The sequence below is a fragment of the Vulpes vulpes genome, chromosome 7, assembly GCF_048418805.1.
Source record: "Vulpes vulpes isolate BD-2025 chromosome 7, VulVul3, whole genome shotgun sequence".
NCBI lineage: Eukaryota > Metazoa > Chordata > Mammalia > Carnivora > Canidae > Vulpes > Vulpes vulpes.
The window spans coordinates 7,459,976-7,484,180 of NC_132786.1; the positions used below are offsets into that span (position 1 = coordinate 7,459,976).

Here is a 24,205-nt window from a genome sequence, read left to right on the forward strand (position 1 = left end):
ATTTTAATTATTTTACTATTACATCTACTATTATTTAGAAATAATAATGAAGGGAGCCTCTAAAGGCATGGAAACAGCGATAATACAACAACTTGCCTTCTACTCCCTTTCATAACAAAACTACAAGCTTCCCCAAATTACTATAATTTATTGACTTTCTTGCAAAATTACCTTCCCAAGAACAAAGCCATTGTCCCCCAAGATCCATACTCTCTTTGTACTTCCATTCACATAGGGCTGGTAGCCAGGGTTATTTGAGATGCCAGGATTCTAATAAATAAAGATGATAACAAATATTATTTTTGTCAATTTCTCTTGCACTTTGAAAGGAAAAAATGAGGCAACAGACTTGTTTGAACATACCATAATGATTACATATTTCATTCCTTGGTTATGTAACTCGTTGACAAAATTTGAGAGATTAGAGAAAGCCACTTCATCAATAGTGAAATCCTTATTTCCATCCATGTAGTCTATGTCAGAGTACTGGACATCCTGAAAGATAGTGCCAGTCAGTTAGAACATAGAAAATAATCACAGTGCTGACGGAAGGTATCATAGCTCTGGTTCTTGCTCACTAAAACTAAAGCCATATTTCTTTTTTTTTAAGTCTATTCATTTACTTGAGAGAGAGAGAAAGAAAGAGTGAGTAGGGGGAGAGGCAGAGAGAGAAACAGATTTCCCGCCGGGCACAGAGCTCAACACAGGGATGGATCCCAGGACCTGAGCTGAAGGTAGATGCTTAACCGACTGAGCCACTGAGGTGTCTCTGAAGCTATATTTCTTAATGATCCTTGAACTTCCAGGACTTGGCTACCTCCTAGAAATAAATAAGCCCATTCTGAAAGATGCAGGTGCTCCTAGGTTGCACTTTTATCTCTTTGTCTTGACAGATGCAAGTCATAGGTATTGGGAGGAACTTGAGGGTAGGGATGATGTCTTGTTCATCCCTGCAAGTTGAGAGCTCGGTTGCTTGACATGAAATAGGTGCTCTTTACATGTCTCTTTGGGTGAGTAACAATAGTAGTGTTGTAAGAACGTGCTAACTTGGACCCTAAAAATTAAGCTAGAATGTATCATAAGAGTAGAAAACAGGCTTCTTGCCCTATAAAACTGATAGAACAACTAACAAAGGTAAACGACAAAGGGGCAGAGCTTTAATTAACTGAAGTCTCACACATACATTATTTTAGTGTTCGTATACCAATCTGTGAAGAGCAGGTGTTATTCTTAGTGAGAAGACTGCAGTGTGAAGGGGTTGAGTGACATTTCCCAAAGTCATGTGCATGGGTGAGTGAGGTAGACTGGGACTTTTGTGATAGGCCCTTTGAGTCCAGCTGCTCTTTCTTTCCAATATGCCACAACTTCAAAGACATTTGAAGGTCTTCTAAGAAAGTGTTCCTCTCGTAGTAAGTGTTCCTCACGTGTCTTAGAAGCCTACAGGAAAATGTGGCTGGTGGCCTGTTGCCAATGCAGCACAACTGTTCTAACACTGGGCAGATGCTCAATACTCAGGTGCCTCCACTACCACATGGTCAGAAAGAACCAATCCGTGGGAAAAAAAGCTCATTTGTTCCTGAATTAGCAGCACCTCAGAAAAGCCCTTCCCATCAGATGTTCAGCGATACATTGAAACCAATACCACATGTAATATTTTTGAATTACAATCTTGCCATTTATTAGTGCTAGTGACCTTAGAAAAGTTATTAACTATGCAATGTGTCTCCATTATCTCATTTACAAAATACCAATAAATGACAGTTAACCATGATTGTGAAAGCACCTTGTAAAATAATAACCACATGGAGAGATTTGGCCTGATTTTTGCTGGAATTGAGTGCTTGCAGGTATAAGACTTGGAAGCATTAAAATGAAACACGTGATCAATTATCCCTAACACCAAACAAAACAGCAGACATGTGTTCTCACAGGAAAAAACTCATTTCCCTTCCTACTCCCCTTGCTACCCTGAGAGGGGATTGGAAGCTCCCGAGATTAGGCCAAAGTCATTCCCACCTGCATGCTCTTCCTTCACACGCTAACCACATTTCCAAAGATCTCACCCCAAATAAACTATTTTGATAAGTTCATTAAAGGTGTTATGAATCTCCTGGATGAATTTATCAAATAGTATATGCTTAATAATTATCTATTTACTAGTGGAGATTGGACATCACAAAAACTTTGCAACCAGAGAGCTTTCAAAATTAGAATCTGCTAGATCTGGAAGGAGTGTGCAAGGTCACTATAAGAAACTTACTCTAGGTAATATTTATAATCATCAGCTCCTGTTAACCATATCACCCCAGATGCTGCTTTCTTTTATAAAATAACAGCTAGTTTTGATGGAGCTCATCCTCTGTGCTGCCTGCCTATGCATAGTGTAAGGCATTCCTCACTACCAGTCCATCAAAGGAAGTCTTCCATGCTCATTTGTAAAGAGAGAAACTAAGACTCAGAGATGCTACTTAACTAGCCCAACACTGATAGAGCTAGGAAGAAGTAAAGCTAAAATTCAAAACCATATCCATCCAATTCCATAAACTGCTGTTTCTATGATGACATAGGTAATTTAGCACGCAAATTTCTGTTTGTTTATCTCTGTCCACTTATCTCTCTCTGTATTTCTTCTTAATAAATTGATTTTGTTTCAAAAACTAAAAGATAGGACATGGTGCCTTACACACAATGAGAGAAGGTCCAACTTACATAAGGGATCTGAGCTAGACGATTTCGGTTCACAACCTCCTTCAATCCATTGATGCCACCATAGTTCCTGCGACTGAGCTGGAAACCAAGACTCCAATAGGGAGGCAAGAATGGTCGTCCAATGAGCTGAAAAAAATACATACAGACATGTTTGAGCATCTAAAAAACTATTGTTTTGAGCACCATGTCTAACACAGAAAACAGTTTCCATTTCACGTTCTATAAAGTCCCCGGATCTAAAAATGTCAGAGGCAAGACTAATCTTGGGTAATTTGCAAAATTCTATAGCTCACATTTTTGTTTCCTATGTACCTAAATGCATCCCCAGCAACCTCAACATCAGAAAATAATGGGATTTGCAAAAACTGGTAGAATAATAGTGTTAAACTGGGAGGGGAAAAAAGTATTAATTCACTCAGTAAATATTTTCTGAGTGTTTACAATGTGGTAAGGGTTGATGTAGGCACATGGGATATAGTAGCATAAAGTGAACATCGTTCCCGCTCTCACAAAGATGAAAGGAAATACATAAATGCCCAATAGAATTTCAGATAGTGGCATGGGCTAATGAAAAAGGAATAAGGACCAATAGCATTCATTACAAGCGGGGTAGGCAAAGAATTACTGGACTATGTTTAAATCCAAATCTATGTGTTGTTCATGCCAACACTCTGAGAAAATCCCACACAAACCCTTGTTAAACTTTATTCCCTAGAAGCTCCTGTCCTCCCATGTGACAGTTCCCTCAGCGGGGCACTTTCTCTCATGCCTCTGAATTCCCATACAGTTTCTTTGCACTTGACTAATGGCATTTATTAAGGTGTTTCCTGTTATTATTCTAGGCAGTGTCCTACTTCTCCTATTAGATTATAAATCAACTGGCATCCAGGACCATATTTCAAATGCCTTTTTGTATGTCATCTCGAACAAGTCAATTCATCTTTCTCTATCTAAGCTTTTCATCTATACAACAGGAAGTTTAGGCTAACTGGTATCTAAAGTTCTTTCCTGTTCTATATTTTGAATAAAAAATTAAAAAGCGCAGGGGCCCCTGGGTGGCTTAGCTGGTTTAGCACCTGACTCTTAATTTCAGCTCAGGTCATGATCTCAGGTTATGAGATCGAGCCCTGCATCAGGCTCCACACTCTGCATAGAGATTCTCTCTCTCCCTCTGCCCTGACCCTTCATAAATAAATAAATAATGCAGTTCCTTTTAGATAGTTTCTTTTCATTAAATTTTAATTATAACTCTCTTCAAGCAAAGCACATACCTCCAGGTATTCCTGAATCACTTGTTCTGGAGTATTTCCCAGGAATACATAAAAGTCAAGGATGCCTCCGGTTGTGCGGTAAGTGATTGCAGGAGCAGGCTGGAGGGTGACCTCTGAAAGGATTAAAATGAGAGTTTTTATAATTTTGTGGTTGCAAATATACTTTTCTCTAGAATATGAATACCTGAGCTATTCAAAACAATCTCCGTCTCATTTTGCCGGAGATGAAAATTACACATTTCTTTTTTTTTTTTTTTTAGATTGCTGAAATTTAACATAGTATTGAGTAAAACACTAATGAAGAATTGATTTTTTTAAGAGAAAGCAGAACCAATTCTATTTCAATATGGCTACGAAACAATACAAATGTCTGGAATTTGTGAGTGACTTAATGTAGTGGAAAGGTTCTAAAAACCTTATTAGATGACTCTAAATATAATGTATAAATAAAAATAAAAACAAACCCTTATTAGGATGCTGTTAGTCCAGAAGCTGGAGGGAGAAGATTCTGGAATGGGGAAGGGATGAGCTATGGGAAATAGGCTATAGAACACAGCCTTGTTGCCTACAAACAGACAACCTGATTTACATAGTGAAATCTACAGCTATCTTTGGGACCTATCTGCCAATGCATCTTATTATCTGCAGAATATTATGGAAAACAGTGCATCAAAAGAGGTCCCCAAAGAAGTTTCCAATGGAAATAGCTTTCAGCAGATTTATAGCAGGTTACCCCACGTTTGGGTTCCCATATAGAAGCTTTGTAGGTTAAATACACCTCCTGTTCAACAGTGATCTCAACACAAAAGTTATTTTTATAAAAGCCAATCCCAAAAGCATATTCCTGCTGAGATAAAAATATGCTTCCTACCCATGGCATTACTGTTCAACAGAAAAACCCCAAAAGAGAAGCCACTGATGTCTTCAAGGCACAGGAAGAATGTATGAGCTCCATACAGATTAATCATGCCCTGTCAAGAAAAAATAATAACACATAGTAGTAGTACATGTTTTTAAAAAAATGCTTTTATTTACCCCAAAATAAAACCAAAACCCATGTACACCATGTACTTGGTCAACACTTGATGTAATCTAGTATTATATCAAAAAGGTACTGAAATGGTAACATCAAGTGATAAACAGATAAACAAAATATGGTCTATTCTTGCTGTGGAATACTATTAGCAATAAGAAGTGAAAAACCAATCCATGCTACACACGAATAAACCTCATAACTGTGATGCTGAGTGAAAGAGACAGACACAAAAGAAACCATGTATTGCATGATTATGTATATATAATCCAGAAAAAATGAAATCTATCCCGACTGAAAGTAGACTAGTGATTCCCCGGAGATGAAGTAGGTACTGGGGTGGGAATGGGGATTATGTCTAAAAATGTATGAGGGATCCTAATGGGGTGACAAAAATGTTCCAAAACTAGATTATGATGACAACTGCGCAAGTTGGTAGTGTGCTCCACAATCACTGAATCGTATGCTTAAAACAGGTGAATTTTAGTATATAAACTGTATCTTAGTTATTTTTTTTAAAAGATTTATTTATTTATCCATTCAGAGAGAGCGAAGAGAGAGGCAGAGACACAGGCAGAGGGAGAAGCAGGCTCCATGCAGGGAGCCCGATGTGGGACTAGATCCCGGGACTCCAGGATCACACCCCGGGCTGCAGGCGGCGCTAAACCACTGAGCCACCGGGGCTGCCCTGTATCTTAGTTATTTTTAAAATTTGGAAAACATCTGCAAAGACATACAACAAAATGTTAGCAGAAGATTGTTATTATGATAATTTTTGTATTTCTTCTTGATGCCTAAAATTTTCTAATTTTTTCTATAATTAATATATAATACTTAGGTAGTAAATAAGTTTAAAGAAGATACTGAACCCGTCACAGGGCTGTGATGAGCACTGATATTAAAAGATATAATATGTATTACTGTGAGTGAAAAAGTTGGGGGAGGAGAGGGTAAAAAGGAAGAAGGGAGGGTGGAAGGGAGGAAGGAAGGAAGATAGGCAAGACTAATCTGTGACTACATAATTCAAGGATTTTTCAGCTACAGAAAGCCAAGTTTAGGATGATACTAGGCTTCCATGTTTGTCAGAGGCCTTGAGCAAGCACTTTAGTGAATGTTCTGGCTATTGCTTTACTTCATTTGGTTCAGTAAGTGTGCTCCCTTCATCTCATCAGATGTTGGTGGGTGGAGCAGTTAATGTGCTACTTGATTTGTTCATCTCCCGTGGAATACGAATTGCAAAACTTCAGTCCCATCCCTCCCTTGCGATGTACTTCAACCTTCATGTCTTGCACAAATCAGGGAAATATCACCAGCACAATGGAGACTTCAAAACCTGCTCTACAAAGCAATGCTATTCAAAGGGTTGTCCATGGGCCAGGACCTCCCCACGCCCTTTGCTGTAAATCAGCAAAGAAAGTACCAAAAACAAACAAACAAACAAAAATTAAACAAGAGAAATAGCTTAGAAACTTTTATAGCAACTTAAAAGAATAATTTTATATCTGTTCAATTTAAAATTTGAGTTTATGTTTTATGTTTTTGAGTAATTTTATTTCATTTTTCCAGGATTAAAAAAAATAAAAAGCAAACAGAAAGCGAGGAAATGATCCTTCACTACAGATAAATTGAGAGGCACTGCTCTAGACCAGCTCTTTGCCCACTTTACTATGCATGAGGCTCACTTGCAGATCTTGTTAAAATGCACATTCTGGTTCAGTAGGTCTGGGCTTTGACCTGCGATTCTGCATTTCTAACAACCGCCCAAGTGATGCCAACACTGCTGTCTCTGGAACATACTTCAACTAGCAGAGACCTGGAAAATATTAAAGCTGCCAAAAGAGGTATTTTTTTTTTTTTAGTTCACAAAGTTCTACTGAGGATAGTTCCTGCTGAAGCTCTCCCCAAGATACTACTCAATTATTAAAGGCAAATATAGTTATTTTGCAGAAGGATTTTCCAATATATATTAGGCCATCATATAATCATTAAATTATATTTTCCTTTAAAAGTGGGATGTTTTCAAAAATTGATCTATTACTGATGAATCACTGACCTCTACCTCTAAAACTAATAATATGTTATATGTTAATTAATTGAATTTTAAAAAAGTTCTCATCACAAAGAAAAAAAATCTGTACCTTAACATGGTGACGAATGTTAACTAGACTTATTGTGGTGATCATTTACTAATATAGAGAAATATCGAATCGTTATGTTGTCCACTTGAAACTAACGTAAGGTTGTATGTCAGCTATACCTCAATAAAAAATAATAATAAAATGAAATAAAACAAAATTGATATATTACTAATTGTGAGTTTATAAACCTCAAGAAGTATTCTCTGGCACAAACGTATCTAACTTGGGCAAAATAATATATGGATGTAACTCGTAGGCTACTTGACTCTAGGTCACTTTCTGGAAAGGAGAGAGGGATTCCTCACTGGGAACCATAAGTTAGAGGAAGGGAAGCTCACCTCGGTGGGGGCAGCATCTCGAGTGAAGATGGGCCAGGTCTTCCAGGTCATGTTGTGGCGGTACTGCTGATGTACATGCTCTCCCAGCCCATACACAGTGGCACTGGGCAGCCGGAAGGACAGCTGCAGGTACTGCTGGGCAAACTGCAAGGGCCCGATGCTTGTGTCCAATCTGGACGATGGGGTAAGAGTGAGAGTCACCAAACAGCTCTCTGCCAGGAAACTGTCTGCTACACTCCCTGTTCTCTTTGAGAACAGTTGTTTCAGGTGTTCTCATTCACTTTCATACTACCTTTGAAGGTCTTTCTAGGGTCTCTCTGATTCTTTCATTCTAGAGAAGACTTGACACCAGAAACTCAAGTTGGATGATTGGGGGGAAAAGAGCAGATGGGACTTTATACTTGCCGGGCATCTACTTCATGCCAGGAACTACTCTGGATGCTTCATGAATATATCTCAGTTCATATAGTAACAGGGGCGATTCTCATTCCCTTTCTATGGACCTGGGAACTGAGGTTGATGTGAGACCAGTGGTGACTTACTGGTGCAAGAACTTGAACATAGGTTTTACCAATATTAATCTCTGTATTTTCTCTAGTATAATTTATGGTTTAAGCTCAGGCTGTTGTTAGATTCTTTGTGGCAAGTTTCTCAGGAAATAAAAATTTGGAATGATAATGAAGTTGAGTTCCAAAGTGAATGCTAATCCAAAATAATACAATTTCCTATTTCATAACATACATGAACTACAAGTGCATTAACTTAGCACACCAGCACATTACATTTTAGCATGCTGTATTCTGCAATCACGACAGATTAGCAGTGTTAGTGATTTACGGTAAAAACTTTGACATTTTTCTGAAATTCAAACAATTTCCCAAGTCATACATATCTCATCATCCACCCCTAGTAAGACAGATGGAATGATACGGAGACTATATACTCAACGATATACAAAGAGTATTGAAAAGCTCACAAGAAAAAAAAAAAAAAAAAAAAAAAAAGAAAAGCTCACAAGACTCTTCCGTTGCTCCTCCTTATTATTTTGATGCTGAAGGGTTTATGAATGACCTCTAGGTAATAGTTGAAATTGATGGCTCTATTAGTCCTATTAAACAGGTTAATATTTTCATGCTGGACTTCATAATGTATGTTGTTGCTATCATTGATCTGTCAGAAGAAAAAGAGAAAAAACAAAAGTGATGAGACCACTTCCTTATAAAGTTACAAAGGATTTTCACTCTTAGCACCCAGTGAAAATAGCTTCTAACTCTTTTAAAAAAACATTATCTTATTTGATAGAGACAGAGAGCAAAAGCAGGAGGAGGGGCAGAGGCAGAAAGAGAGAGAGAGAATCCCAAGCAGACTCTACACCAAATGCAGAGTCCCATACGAGGCTCCATCCCATGACCCCGAGATCATGACTGGAGCTGAAACCAAGCGTCAGATACTCAACTGATTGAGCCACCCAGGTGCCCCAATAGCTTCTAATTCCTAATCCCATGTTTCTTGAATTGTGAGAATAAAATCACCCAATCGTGTGTCCCCCACAAAATTCAAAACAACCCACGCATCCCATTGGGAGAATCCTGCAGAGGGGAACAGGGGTGCCTTCTGCCTGCACAGCTCTATGTCATGCTAAAAGGAGAATGATGTGAACCCAGTGTGAGGTCCCTGCTTTCCTCAGAGATGTGCTCAGTGATAACTTCTTAACCAACCTTAAAATGGAAACGATTGGATGTCTGATACTCAGCTGTGAAGAAGGCTTCGTCGACATCATATCCAAACAGAGATGGGAATGACAACTTTCTCAAGTGGGCTGTAAACTCTAGGGCTGGAGGGGAGGCAGCTTTTAGACTTTATTTTTCAGTTAGCTTATCTGAGTCATAAATAGTTGTTCCCTGGGACCTCATTAGGGCAGTGCTCACCTGTCCTTGTATTATTCTGGCTACGAATGACTTCGTAGCCCCAATTCCTGGGGAAGAAGCACGTAGGGACATTAATATCTGACACAGGCTTCCAGCAGCACCTATGTTGCTGGCGGCAGACATCCTGTAACAATGGCACAGAGTTAGCATTATATGGAATGAAGGAAGAAAGTTCTATCTGTGTATTTATAACTAACTTTATTCCAAGAAGACTTTAAGATAGGTCATATTTACATGCAGTCATTTATTTCCTCTTCTTTTATTACACACTTATCCAAACTCCAGTATGCATTTATTACCTATCTGACAAGAAATGCATAACACAGATAAATAAGACACAGTTCTTGCCTCTGGGAAACTTCCATTACAGTCTAGTAGTACATGCAGACAATTTCAGCATGAGAGGAGTACCAGACAGAGAGTGCCCAGGGGCTGAAGGAACACACACACCAGCCATGGCATACGGCCTAGAAGGCTGTGAGCAGGGTGAGGTGGGTTTCCAGGTAGGTGAAAGGTAATCCCACTCCTAGCGCTGGTGTGCTAGGAAAAGGTTAGCTAAGTGAACAGTAGAGCAGTATTCCAAGTAGAGAATGCAGCAATGCATGATAGAATCATAAAAACCACAAGTTCATTCTGCCAAGAACACTGAGTAAGAGAACCATGTTGGGGGGATACAATATTCACACCAGGAGTAAGCTGGATGTCAGACCAACCAGTTTAGACTTTCTTATGAGGAAAGGACATGGAAATGACTAACAATATGGCACAAAGAAATGCATTTCTAAAATGTAAGAAAAGAAAAGGAAAATGGGAAAAAAATTAAGATAGACCTGGGATAGAAGGTGACATAAAGAAATTCACAATGTCCACAAGGTAAAAATAAACCATATCTGGTTTCTCAGAGTGGCTTGATTATGGATTTTTTTAAATTATTATTATTTGGGGTACTTGGGTGGCTCAGTTGGTTAAGCATCTGCCTTCGGCTCAGGTCATGATTCCAGGGTCCCTGGATCAAGCCCTGCAAAGAGCTCCTCGCTCAGTGGGGAACGTGCTTCTCCCTCTCCCTCTGCCACTCTCCCTATTTGTTCTCTCTCTGTCAAATAAATAAATACAATATTTTTAAAAATGATTATTATTGGGCAGCCCGGTGGCTCAGCGGTTTAGCGCTGCCTTCAGCCCAGGGCGTGATCCTAGAGTCCCAGGATCGAGTCCCATGTCGGGCTCCCTGCATGGAGCCTGCTTCGCCCTCTACCTGTGTCTCTGCCTCTCTCTCTCTCTCTGTGTCTCTCATGAATGAATAAATAAAATCTTTAAAAAATCATTATTATTTGGTGAGATGTATTTTCTATAGGTTCTACAACTTTAAGATTCACTTGTATAAAAACTGTTTTGTTATAATAAAGAAATAAGACAGATGGCAAATTGAATCAAACTGTTGAAATAGGTATCCACCTGTCCATCCAACTAAACTTACATGAAGTGACAGAAATATCATTAAGAAAAAAAAAATTTAAAAAACAGCCAGCTAAAATGCAATATGGCAGAAATGGCATGAAATTACTGACACATGGGACATAGACTTTACCAAGTCTAGGGGAAAATATATTCATAGCCTAAAACACAAGAGGAGACCACGTCAACATGGAGAAGTTGAAGAGAACCTGGGCATGGTTGAGACCACGTCAACATGGAGAAGTTGAAGAGAACCTGGGCATAGTTTTGGATCCTTAATTGGGAAGCTCCTGTATGAACATTTAGCTGCCTAATCTGACATTCCTTACAGCTACTGTAAGTTCTGGCTAATTGGTGGGTATCCTGAAGTATTTATTCATAGGGTAAAGGGGGTTAGGAAAGATGTTAGGATTCAGAATGCATAGCAATACACTAGATAATAAGCCAGTGTCCCTAACTCCCAAACAAATACCCACATTCTCTCCAGCAGTCCTTTCCTTCCTTCCTAAATACCTAGAGCAAGCCAAGGTAAATAGGACAGGCAGTTATAGATAATTAAATACAAAGATGACAGTCAACAACCACCAAACAGGAAAGAAACCAACACTATGATAGGCACCAAACTTAATAAACAGAAGAAACAAATTGCAGGCAACAATTAATAGAAAACATTGCGAATCTTTTAAATAAATACAATTATTATCTTTATAGAGAGGCACATAGCTGTTGCTTCCATTAGAAAAAAAAAGCAACAAAGAATATTGAAAGTTAAGATATTAATATTTGGACAAGTAACAAAAAGGAAAGAGAACAATGTCAAGACAAGAAGAAATTTTATTTAAGTCAAATTTAGGATTACCTCAGAACACAAGGACAAAGACACGGAAAGTATGAAAGAAAGGGTAGGCAAAGTGCCCCATGGGGTCAGATAGCAATATTCAACTAGAAGATTCCAGAAGGGGTGAAAATAGGATACAGGTTAGGGAAGTGGGAATTAAAGAGAGTAAGTATTGTTCTACATGATGAACAACTCAATGTACAACCCAAGTAACTGGAAAAAAAAACTAAATAAACCCAGAAAATCCACATGGAAGATTAATGAATAAAAGCAGTAATTAATGTAAAAGAATCAAGTATCTAGTTATCATTTTAAAACATGAAATGAGCCTCTCCTCTGTTTCAGGTATTCATCTAAGTTCACGTGATACAGTGATGCCAGCAAGTGTAGTAGGTGAAACAGACACCACCATTAATTTAACAGATCTTGTTTCCACCACTGATTTGAAATGCCATGCTCAGGACAAGCTAAATTTAAGTGCACATATATGAAGCTATGAATATGCATTTTGGAACTTCCTATTTTATAGGTATGATGTATGTATCAATTCCTGCTACAATTCCACACTGATAATTACTACAGTGCAAGGATATGTTTTGATATTAGTTTGGCAGATCAATACATCTAACAAAGACTCTTTGAGAAGATCAAAGAAATATGAATACCTTATGAAATCCTGTTTTGACATAAAGAAGGACAAACAAGATTAGAAACAAAAATTATGAATGACAACAGATACATAGGATCTTTTTGAGAGAGAGAGAGAGAGGGAGAGAGAGAGAGAGCACATGAGCAAGGTAAGGGAGAGAGAGAGAATGTCATGAGATCATGACCTAAGCCAAAATCAAGAGTCTGAGGCACAACCAACTGAGCCAGCCAGGTGCTCCAGAGGTATAGGATTTTTAATATAACTATGGATTGTGAGAAGACTATTTGTACAAATATTTGCCAATGAATTTTAAACTATAATTTGAATCTTTAAATGGTAAAATATTAAATAATTAAAATAAGAAGATATAGAAAACCTGAAACAACCAATTGCCATGAGAAATTATAAGTAGTCAAGGAACCTTCCCTAAACAAACAAACAAACAAAAAACAAAGACTTTGCCTAGATGACTTGGAGAATAGAATATTCTCATATTATACATTTTTTTCAGAACTTAGGAAAAGATGGATAGTTTCTTGTTTCATTTTATTAAACTATAATAATTCTGGCAGCAAACTAGACAAGGAAAAGTTAAGATAAACAAAAATATATAAGCCAATTTCACTTAAAAAACATAGTTGTTTTTATAAACACCTATTTTAGTGTATTATAAACAGTTTTAGTGTATTTTAGTGTATTAAAAGAATTAATGCATAATAGTCAACTAAGGGTTATCAAGCATAAAAATGGTTCATAATTAAGAAATGTTTTAACATAATTTGCATTGTCAAAAGAAAACCACATGATCATCTCAACAGAAGCAAACTTTTTTAATCTTTAATTTATTTTGATAGAGCAAGAGAAAGTACGTGTGAGTAGGGGAGGGGCAGAGAGAGAGAGAGAGAGAATCTCAACGGGACTCTGCACTTAGCATGAAGCCTGACACAGGGCTTGATACCATGACCCTGAGATTATGACCTGATCCAAAATCCAGAGTTAAATTCTTAACCAACTGAGCCACCCAAGCATCCCCAGAAGAAAACTATTTTTAAGATATAATAATGTGGTAAATTTAAATGCCCTACATTTAAAAAGTAAATTACGATATAATACATATAGTATAATCTGTTAAAATAAAATAAACATATATTAATATATGTGCAAAATATATAGATATTTGCAAAAGCATAGAAAAATCAAGAGAAGGACATACACCAAGCTATTGACTTAATTCTGGGAAGGGGATCTGAAGGTAGAGAGAAAGCATTATGAACAAGGAAAGATTTTTCCACTTTACTCTGTACATAAATATAATGTCTCAATCTTCCTTATTAAAGGAATGTGATTAAAAAAAAGAAAAGAATAGAGAAAAGAATATGTCACAACACTGCTCATTTGGAAAAGGAATAGTACTGACAAGTATTTCAGATGCTAACATCTGATGTAATTACATTGAAAAATGACAATATGAATATAACTTAAGTCAGTGTCTCATGTCTATTATAAACAAAGCAATCACAGTATAACCATAAAATATTCTTAAATGTACATATTAATTCTCTGTATATACAGCTGATCCTGCCTCATCTTCTCCAGATAACAACAACAACAAAAAAAGCTGGAGGGGATCAGTGGAGAAAGAGTTTGCAGGTTCTGGATAACCTCTAGATAACTGATATTACTGATATTGATAAGCTCGAGGCAAACATTCATTAGCTCTGTTACTTCTGAAACTGAGGTTGGTAAAGTCCAAAAGGTTAGTTTCACTGCCATAAATTGTTCCAAAGTCTGTAGACCTCTGTAAACAGCAGTAAGACAAAAGATCTAATATATTCAGGTAAATACAATATATTTAAATGCAGTCTGCCATAACATCCCTAGTTCAATTTTAAGCCATTCTCAGTATTGCAGACACAAAACGTCAAACCTTTGATGTACATTTCCTTCTTCTTTTCCATTTCCACTTCCACCACAGACAATAACAGAGATTCTCATAAACTCTTACTTAGATGACAGTGGTTGACTCATGACAAGTCTCCCTATCTTTATTCTTTCCTCTAACACCAAACTTTCCCAAAGAGTATTCTCCGGTTATCTTTTAAATAGACTTTTATGCTATTTTCCACTCAAATAACAATTTGATCAGTAGAATTTGAGAATTGTTTGGAAATTTATCTAATCTAACTTCCATTTGATATAGGGATTTTTTCAGTAGTGCCTCTGAAAGATGCTTAAGTTCTGTAAATGATGTGTAGCCAACTTCTTCCAAAATCCAATATTTCACCTTCATAGTTAATATTTTACTGCAAGGTTATTTCTTATTTTAGTTAAAAATCATTCTCCAGGGGACACCTGGGTGGCTCAGCGTTGAGCGTCTGCCTTTGGCTCAGGTCGTGATCCTGGGGTCTGGGGATTAATTCCTGCATCAGGCTTCCCACGAGGAGTCTGTTTCTCCCTCTGTCTGTGTCTCTGCCTCTCTCTCTGTGTCTCTCATAAATGAATAAAAAATCTTAAAAAAAAAATTATCCAGAAAGTTCTGTTCTCTGAAACTTCATATAGCCTTTTAGATAAAATATTTCAAACAATATTAAAAAATTAGAAGGAAAAACAATCCTTGGTGTTATAAGACAAAGAAGAAGAAATGCATATTGGAAAAAAAAATTAAATGGTCATTAGTTGCAGTATCATTATGTTCAAGAAGAATCCAAAAGTTCCTATAAACAAACTAAGATAATTAATAAGCAAATTTAAGATTTCTGGCTATAAGATCAATATTCAAAAAATCAATTTTAAACCCATATGCCAACAATAGCTTAAATGGAAAATTAAAATGTAAAAATATTTATATAAAATCAAATATCAAATAGTTAGAAAAACCTGGAAAAATTTTTCAGGCCTCTACACCAAAAACTTCAAAATTAAAAATCTCAATAAATGAAAAAATATATCATGACCATAGATTAAAATATTCACTCTTGTAAATATGGAACTTCTTACAGATTTATTCATTTTATGTGTACAGAATAAATTTCTGGTAGATTTTTTTGAGAAAACTGAGAGACCAATTCTAAAATGTATTTATAAGTCTAAAGCGTTGACAATAGGCTAGGCAATCTTGAAGAAAAATAGGAATGATAAGGAGGACTTACACAACCACATATCATGACCTTTATAAAGCTATACTAATCAACACAATGTGATACTGGCAAAAGAACAGACTGATAATGGAACAAAATAGATGTTCCAGAAACAGGTCCTCACATATAAAGACATAATTTACAATAAATGTGTCACTACAATGCAGAGGGGAAAAGATGGTAATTTCAATAAGTCATGATGGATCTATTAAGGATTCATGAAAAAAAATGTTCTGGACTTCTACTTGATACCATACACAAAAACAAATTTTAGTTTGATTAAAAGTCTAAATTTGAAAAATAAAACAATGCTTTCAGAGGAATGTATAGGAATATATTTTTCTAACTTTGGAGTAGGTGAGAATTTTTAAATAGAATACAAAATGCATGTTAGACCTCTTAAAGTGTATTTTAGTAAAATTAAGAACTACTTTTCACCACAAGTGACCATTGGGTTAAAAGTCAAATCACAGAATAAGAGAAGATAAAAGATTTGTATCCAGAATATATAAATTACTACTACATAGCAATAAGAATAAATGAAGAGCCCAGCAGAAAAAGACTGGTTAAAAAATTAAAAAGACACCTCATAAATATGATTATCCATGTAGCCAAGAAGTATAGGAAAAGGTGTTTAACTTCATTAGTCATGTGGAATGTACACAGCATAGGGAATATAGTCAATAATATTGTAACAACGTATGGTAACAGATGGTAACTATACTTATCCATGATGAGTATTGTGTAATATATAGAAATGTTCAATCACTATGTTGTATACCTGAAACTAATAAAACATAATGTAAACCATACTTCCATATTCAAAATTTTTAAGTGAAAATTACATTAAAGAAAACAAAGAAAAAGGAAAAAACACCAAGAGAAGGTTAGGATGCAGAGTAATTGTTCTTATACTGCTACCAGGAGTGTAAATTGGTACAAATATTTTGAAAAACTATTTTGCAAGATCACCAAAAGATAAACATGTATATTTCCTGTGAACTGAAAATTCCATTTTTAAAGATCTTATTTATTCATTCATGAGAGACACAGAGAAAGGCAGAGACATAGGCAGAGGGAGAAGCAGGCTCCCTGTGGGGAACCTGATATGGGACTTGATCCCAGTACCCCAGGATCATGACCTGAGCCAAAAGCAGACACAACAACTGAGCCACCCAGGTGCCCCTAAAAATTCCATTCTTATGTATCATTATTTGCCTAGAACATAACTGTATACTTAATAATTCAAGAAGAAGAACTACAGAAACCACTTAGAAATAATAGAAAATTTCAGCTGGCCAATTATATAATTAACATGTTATGTTTTAATAGAACACAAATGTATAAATATAATATAAAATAAATATAATAAATACAAAATAATCATTAGTAATAAAAGGAGCACCAATTAGAAAATATAATGGATTGTATATGCAATAGAAACTAAGTTCAGGAAAGATCTAGGGGGAAAAACCCCTCATGATGCATAGGTAATAAAATGCATATCAAGAGAAACATAAAACCTGATTGAGGAATATACATACATTAAAAAGAGTTGATATGGTAAGACATCCTGTTTTTAGAATGGGAAGATTCAAAATTATGGAGTTATCAATATTTCCTAAATTAAACCAAAAAATCAATGCAGTCCTAATTAATATCCCAGTAGGATATTATGGGATATAGAATGTAGAATATGGGGGAAAGAAATAAAATCTAAATACATATTTCCTTTCTGATAAAGTCACAAATTACAATTAAACAGAGTTTAAAGAGTTGATATTCTTGTGGTGACTACCCAGGGAGAAAATCTAAATTCTTTAGCATATGTTCATTTGGAAGATCTGTTGCCAATACACCATTTTATTTTTGGTTTCTTGGGTTTTTTGTTTGTTTGTTTCAAGTTTTTATTTAAATTCTAGTTAGTTTACATATAGGTAAGATTGGTTTGAGGAGTAGGATTCAGTGATCCACTTAACACCAATTTTAGAAGGCTCTTATATAACAAGTCACTGGAGTTCTACAAATTACTGACTCAATCATCCATATGTGTTTGATGGCCTCTATTCTCAAGCAATACATGGTCTAGCCCACAAACGTTTAACCTTCCCATAGGTATCCTTGGAATCACACTTATGACACATTATGAACTTCCCCTCTACTCTGGACTTGAGACCCCATGAGCCAACACTCTTAGTTCCTTCCAACCTATCCTGCTTCCACAGTGTTGCTGTTTATTTTAATAAGGTGAAAGAGTTGACTCCAAACAAACCAGAGGTCCATAATCCCCTCCACCACCACCCTTGTCCCACTTCATATACTCATTTCTGTAAATAAAACCCAGCAGACCAACATCAGGGAGCCCATTTCTCTGACCTCTGTCACCACCTGGCCAGGAGCACAGTCTATCCTCTCTGATTCAGGGATCTCTGGGCACTCTGGAGCAAATGCAGTCGCTGTATAGGAATTAAAGGAAAAATATTGAACACCTGTATGGTAATCACAATTCCAAGAAGGATGCAGGTGAAGTTATAGACTTTCAGCCAATTCTCCTGTATTGACCACTACATTGATCCCTAGTAGCTAGTACCTATATGTACATACAAGTGCTAAACACATTTGCCTTTTGTTTGGTTTTTATTGAGATATAATTTATATGCCATCAAATTCACCCTCTTAAAGTGTACAATTCGATGGCTTTCAGTATTTTACAAAGTTGCACAACCAATCACCACTATCTAATTCCAGAACATTTTCACCATCCTGAAAAGCAATCACATACCCATTAGTGGTCATTCCCCATCCCTCCCTTCTCCCAGTCTCTGGCAAATGCTAATCTGCCTTCTGCCTCTATGGATTTGCCTATTCTGAATATTTCATATAAATGGAATCATAAAGTATGTGGTTTTAATGTCTGGCTTCTTTCATTTGGCATAATGTTTTCAAGGCTCATCCATGTTGCAGCATGTAACAAGCATTTCATTTCTTTTTATGGGTGAACCATAACCATAGTATGGATATAACACTAAAAAATCCCCTCCAAAGTTGATGCACATTTGAGTTACTTCCACTTTTTGACTATTACACAGAATTCTACAATGAACATTTCCATACAGGTTTTTGTGTGAACAGATGTTTTGAATTCTCTTGGTTATATATCTGGAAATGGAATTGCTAATTAGTACGGTTAACTCTAAGTTTTTGAGGAACTGCTAAACTCTTTTCCAAAGGGACTGCACAATTTTCCATTCCCATTAGTGTGTAATGGTTCCAATTTCTCCACATCCTCAACAATTGTTATTGTCTTTTTCATGACAGATATTTCAGTGGGTATGAGGAGTATTTGATTTTGACTAGCATTTCCCCAAAACTAATAATATTGAACATCTTTTCATGATATATTGGCTATCTGTGAATCTTTTATGAAGAAATGTGTTCAAATCCTTTGCTCATTTTAAAAACTGGATTGTTTTTCCTTTTAGGTTTGAATTGTAATATTTCTTTATATATTCTGGATGCAAGAATAAGATATGTCACTTGCAAATATGTGTTTCCATCCAGTGAGCTTCTTCACTTCCTTGATGGTGTTTTTTGAAGCACAATTTTTTTAAAAATAAAACTTACCTATCTTTTCTTTGGTTATGTTTTGGAGCATTATACCTAAGACACTGTTGCCTAACTCGAGGTCAAAATATTTGTGTTTTCTTCTTAGAATTTAATGGGTTTGGCTTTTACATTTCAAGTCTTGATCCATTTTGAGTTAATTTTCTTATGTGATGTCAGGTGGGGATCCAGTATTATTATTTTTTTACATGCTGATATCCTGTTGTCCCACACATTTGTTTTTTGTTTATTTTTTGCCTTTTTTTCCCCACTCATTTTCAGCCACCTGTGAGGTAAACTAGGTAGATAAATATTATTGTTCTCATTTGGCCAAAGATCTTCACTCAACATTGGCTATTTTTACTTTAGCCTTTGTCGCTTCTATGAACTCCCACCCCACTCCCGCCACCTGCCAATGTAACATCAGAAGTAGGATCTGGTTCAGTAGGCTCCATGAGCCAGTCAAAACCCAGAATTCCATTTGAAGCTTGAGTCAACAGTTATTGTAGGCATAATAGGTCTCCTTTAGTATCTTTGTTTCTATTCAAAAAAAGACATCAAAACAACTCTCCTACCTTTATGGCTCTATACTTATTTGTATATATATTTAAATAAAAATTTATTTTAAAATTGGATTAAAGACTTAAATGTAAGACCCTTGAAACTGAAATTCTTAGAAGAAAACATGTGAGAAACACTTCATGAGATTGGTCTTGGCAAGGATTTCATGGATATGACACCAAAAGCACATGCAACAAAAGTAAAATTGGACAAGTGGGACTAAAAAGCTTCTGCACAGCAAAGGAAACCATCAACAGAATGAAAAGGTAACATAAAGGATGGGAGAAAATATTTGCAAACCATCTATCTGAAAATGGGCAAAATTCTAAAATATATAAGGAATGCCTACAACACAATAGTAAAAACAAAATAAACAAAATGAATCTGATTAAAAAATGGGCTAAAGACTTCCATAAGCATTTCTCCAGAGACACACAAATGGCCAACAGAAAAGAAGCTCAATGTCACTAATCATCAGGGAAATTTAAATCAAAACCACAACTAGATATCACCTCACATCTTAGGATGGATATTATAGGGAAAAAAAGAAGAAGAAAGATTGGTGAGAATGTGGAACGATTGGACCCTTGTATGCTAATGGTGAAGTTGATGCAAATTGGTGCAGCCATTATGGAAAACAATATGGAAATTCCTCAAAAAATTAAAAATAGAAGCACTATATGATCCAGCAATCCCACTTCTGGATATTTATTCAAAGAATTCAAAGAATTGAAATCAAAACTTCAAACAGATACTAGCGTCCTCATGCTAATTGCAGTGCTATCCACAATAACCAATATGTGAAAATGACCCAGGTGTCCATCATCAATCAATGAATGAAGAAAACGTGATGTGCGTACAGATAACAGAATATTATTCAGCCAAAAAATAAGGAAGGCACTCTTGTCATTTGCAATAACATGGATGAACCTGGAAGACATTATGCCAGTGAAATGAACTGGTTACAGAAGGACAGATGCTACATGATTCCATTTATATGAAGGATTTAAAATAGTCAAAATCACAGATACAAAGGCTAGAATGATAGTTTCCATGGCCAGAGGGGAGGGAGAAATGGGATGTTGCTAATTAACATGTATGAAGTTTCAGTTACACAAGATGAATAATAAGTTCTACATATCTGATGTACAACATCATGCCTACGAATGATGGTACTGTCTTGTACACTTAAGAATCTATTAAGAGGGTAGACCTCATGTTGTGTTCTTATCACAATAAAAAAATTTAAAAATTTCCTTTTCAACTCATGGAAGAATATCTTCAAGAAGCATCTCTAAAGAAGCCCAACATATAGAACAGGTGAAAGTGGTATTTTATTACTCTGCATGAGTTAGAGTGTGATTTAGGGTAAATGCCTTAGGGTAAATGCCTTCACACCTGAAGGTGTGAAGATCTAGTTTTATGTTAACTAAAATAAACTATTTATTCATGTACGTTGGATAGTAATCTCATAGGATTTGTTACCCCAAAAAAATTCAATAGGGGAAAAATGCTAATAGACTAAAAATAGTTTATATCAATAGTTTTCAAATCATCTTTCAAAGACATAATTGTTCCTAGAATGCGCCCTAATGTTTATTGTGGAGAGTGCTGAAGAGAGATTGAGTAGCGTTTCTATTCAATGCTCGCTTAAAATACATGTCTGAAGTGAGTTTTAGCAAGCAAAATAAACTTCAAATTCTGTTTTAATTAAGGATAGATTTTTTTTGTATTACACATTATTTTATTATTTAGAGTATTGTGTACATAGAGGAGAAAGTGTTCTGTTAGATGCTTTTATGTGAGAGAAAACAGATTCAAAGGTATTGATGAAGAAATCACAGCTATTTCAATCAGAATATGGGCTGGAAGCTAATTGTAATTAATATATTTAAGCCAAGTTAATCAGCCCCCAACTTGCCTATAATCTAATTTCCTTTTTCATAATGTAATGGGATTAGGTCCTGTTGCCCCAACTGTTCTTTCTTTTTAAAGGTTCTATTACTTTATGACTGGACACCTGATGAGCCTAATTTTGCATCTTGTTAAACTTCATCAAATGGGATTTGGGACCCTGAATGTCACTAGCATTCAAGGTTTTGTTGTGGAAAAAGAACACTTGTCTTTTGACAAGTTTTAGTTGCGGATGTGGGTTGTGGATCATGCAATATGCTGCCATACTGAAGAGCAAAAGAATGAAATGACGTCCTTGGCATCCAGAGGGGACTTTCTTTACCAATCCTTCCAACCCCAAAGCCACAAGCATCCTCCTTACCTTCAATATTCAACACAAAAAACATCAAGAAGATATCTAAGGCCAGTACAGTTAGGAAGAAGATGATCAGAAGGACTTCCAATATAGTGAGTTTCCTTGCCATCTAGATGGACACAGATAATGAGAGTTAAGCAAACCGCAAACCCCATCAATCCAAAAGGACAGGCATCATGGTTAGAATGTGAACTCATCTGCAAGATGACTTGATTACAAGCCTTCCTCCTTACATAATCCAGAGACCATTGGTTTCCACTCATCACAATGTTTACAATTAACTCTAGTCTGTGTACCCAACATCTCTAGAAAAAGAGCCCTTGCCTTTTTTTTGTCTGTGGAGGGATTGAATACTGTCCAAGGAGAGGATATATCAGACATAAAGAACTAGAGGTAGAGAGTGAGGAGTGGAATGGAGTACAGGAGGGAGACAAGGGGTTAAGGTGCCTCACAAAGCCCTTTTATTTTATTTATTTATTTATTTATTTTTTTTACAAAGCCCTTTTAGATGCCACTTTGATCCTCACATCCACCCTACACAGTAGAGTGGAGGGCACTCTCAGGGAAGGAAAAAGTAACAAAACCTGAATCCTAGTCTTCTTATTCCAATTCCATGCCACGATGGTAAGGTGTTTAGTTATTTAGAAGAGACTAATCCTGTTAAAACTCTGGCAAGAAAAATGAACCGAATCCTGATCTCCAGCACAACGCTTTCTTGCGTGGTCACAGTACACAAACTCACGTAAATTTGGAGGCTCACCCTGGCCCTGCCAATCATGCATCCATAGACTCAGGCTTTAAAATATTTGGTGGATTGGAGTGTGTAGTGATCAGGGAACCCAAGAGCTTTGATGCTCGTCCTGGCTTGCATACAAACAGGTGGAGGCGTTAGCTATTTGGGTGTGCATTTCTTCACCTCCAGAAGTCAGGTTCTGGAGGTGCTCTCATTCTTCTGCTCTAGTTATAATAAATCTCACATGCTTAGCAATCCCATGACCGCACCACCATGTCATTCCTTGACCAACTCTCCACCATCTTCAGTACTCTTCCCGCTGCCCCTACACACTGGCTATTCCCTGGAATTTATCACTCCCCAGAACTGTTCCACTTGTGAAACTCCCAGGCTCTACTTCCTATTTACTGGGCAGAAGCTCATTCCCTTTTAGCCTCTCATTGCACTGTTTCTTTATTCTTCGATCACACTGAGGCTTCTGTTCTGTTCCACTCCCTCTTAATCTTAGTCTGTTCTGGCTATTATCCTTCCTTGACGTAGTCCTCAATAGCTATTATTTCTCTCATCTTCCTTGCTCCCCTATATGCTAAGTGAATCCATACAATGAAACCATTGATCCAAACTTCTGCCTTCCGGGTTTATGCACTCAGCGCAATGTAGATGGCCTTGGGTTCATAATCTGACAAATACACGGGGCCTTCAAACTGACTGACAATCTTGCCACCTTCTTTCATTCTTCACAGGAGAAATTTCCAACACTAATCCTTGTTTTCAAGGTGTCACCTATGGTGTTACTCTCAGCCAAAATCATCCCCAACATCACAAAAAACAACTATTTTTGCAGAAACTATTTCATCTCCCTGCTTCTCAACCCAAACTTCTTTATAAAAATTATCCATATCTAGGTAAATTCTTATCTTTCCCCCTTTTCTTAAAGGAAGAGTTTTCCCTCCTCTTGTCTAAGCATAACCCTTGTACCTTTTCTGTAGATCCCACACACTTTGAATTTCTCAAAAATCTTGTTCCACCAATTATCCTTCCTCTTTCTTGCATTAAAACCTCTCCCTCCGAATGTGCTCTTTCTCCTTAAAAGTACATCCCAAATCATCCTAAACTCTGGTGACGATTCTGTGTCCTTCTGCACGTACCATTATAACTTTCTTTTTCCTTTTATAGCTAACTTTCCAAAAAGATAATGGAATGCTATCTGCATTACCTTCCCCCTATATTGTTGGCATGGCTTCCGTTTCTTGCATTCCACTGAAATTCCTCCTGCCAAGGTCACCGGTGATTGAGCTGCTAAATACAATGGGCGCTCTCTTAATCATCCAGCACTATCAACCACTCCTTCCTTTCTAAATTTCTCCATATTTGGATTCCTTGATTATCATTTAATCTTGGTTTTCACCCACTTTTCTGGTTTTTCTTCAATTTTCTTTTAGTCCTCTGTTTCATCTAGTATTGATATTCCCTATATTTTCAACATAGTTCTGCCATCCCCTCTTTTAGCAAGCTCCACCATGCATACGATTTCATATAACACCCA

General features: G+C 36.6%; 1 protein-coding gene across 1 annotated transcript in view; it reads right to left on the reverse strand.

Annotated features, from left to right (window-relative positions):
* Positions 1-22,035, reverse strand: part of MGAM2 (maltase-glucoamylase 2 (putative)) — an 83,712-nt gene extending 61,677 nt beyond the window's left edge. Inside the window, exons 1-11 of the mRNA XM_072762843.1 lie at positions 21,918-22,035; positions 17,870-17,949; positions 9,418-9,541; positions 9,208-9,317; positions 8,505-8,659; positions 7,490-7,661; positions 4,852-4,951; positions 3,981-4,093; positions 2,710-2,835; positions 364-495; positions 172-270 (exon numbers count right to left, since the gene is read on the reverse strand). Coding sequence (XP_072618944.1) covers positions 172-270; positions 364-495; positions 2,710-2,835; positions 3,981-4,093; positions 4,852-4,951; positions 7,490-7,661; positions 8,505-8,659; positions 9,208-9,317; positions 9,418-9,541; positions 17,870-17,949; positions 21,918-22,035 — 1,329 coding nt within the window. The remainder of the gene's footprint in view (positions 1-171; positions 271-363; positions 496-2,709; positions 2,836-3,980; positions 4,094-4,851; positions 4,952-7,489; positions 7,662-8,504; positions 8,660-9,207; positions 9,318-9,417; positions 9,542-17,869; positions 17,950-21,917) is intronic.
* Between the last annotated feature and the right edge of the window lie 2,170 nt (positions 22,036-24,205).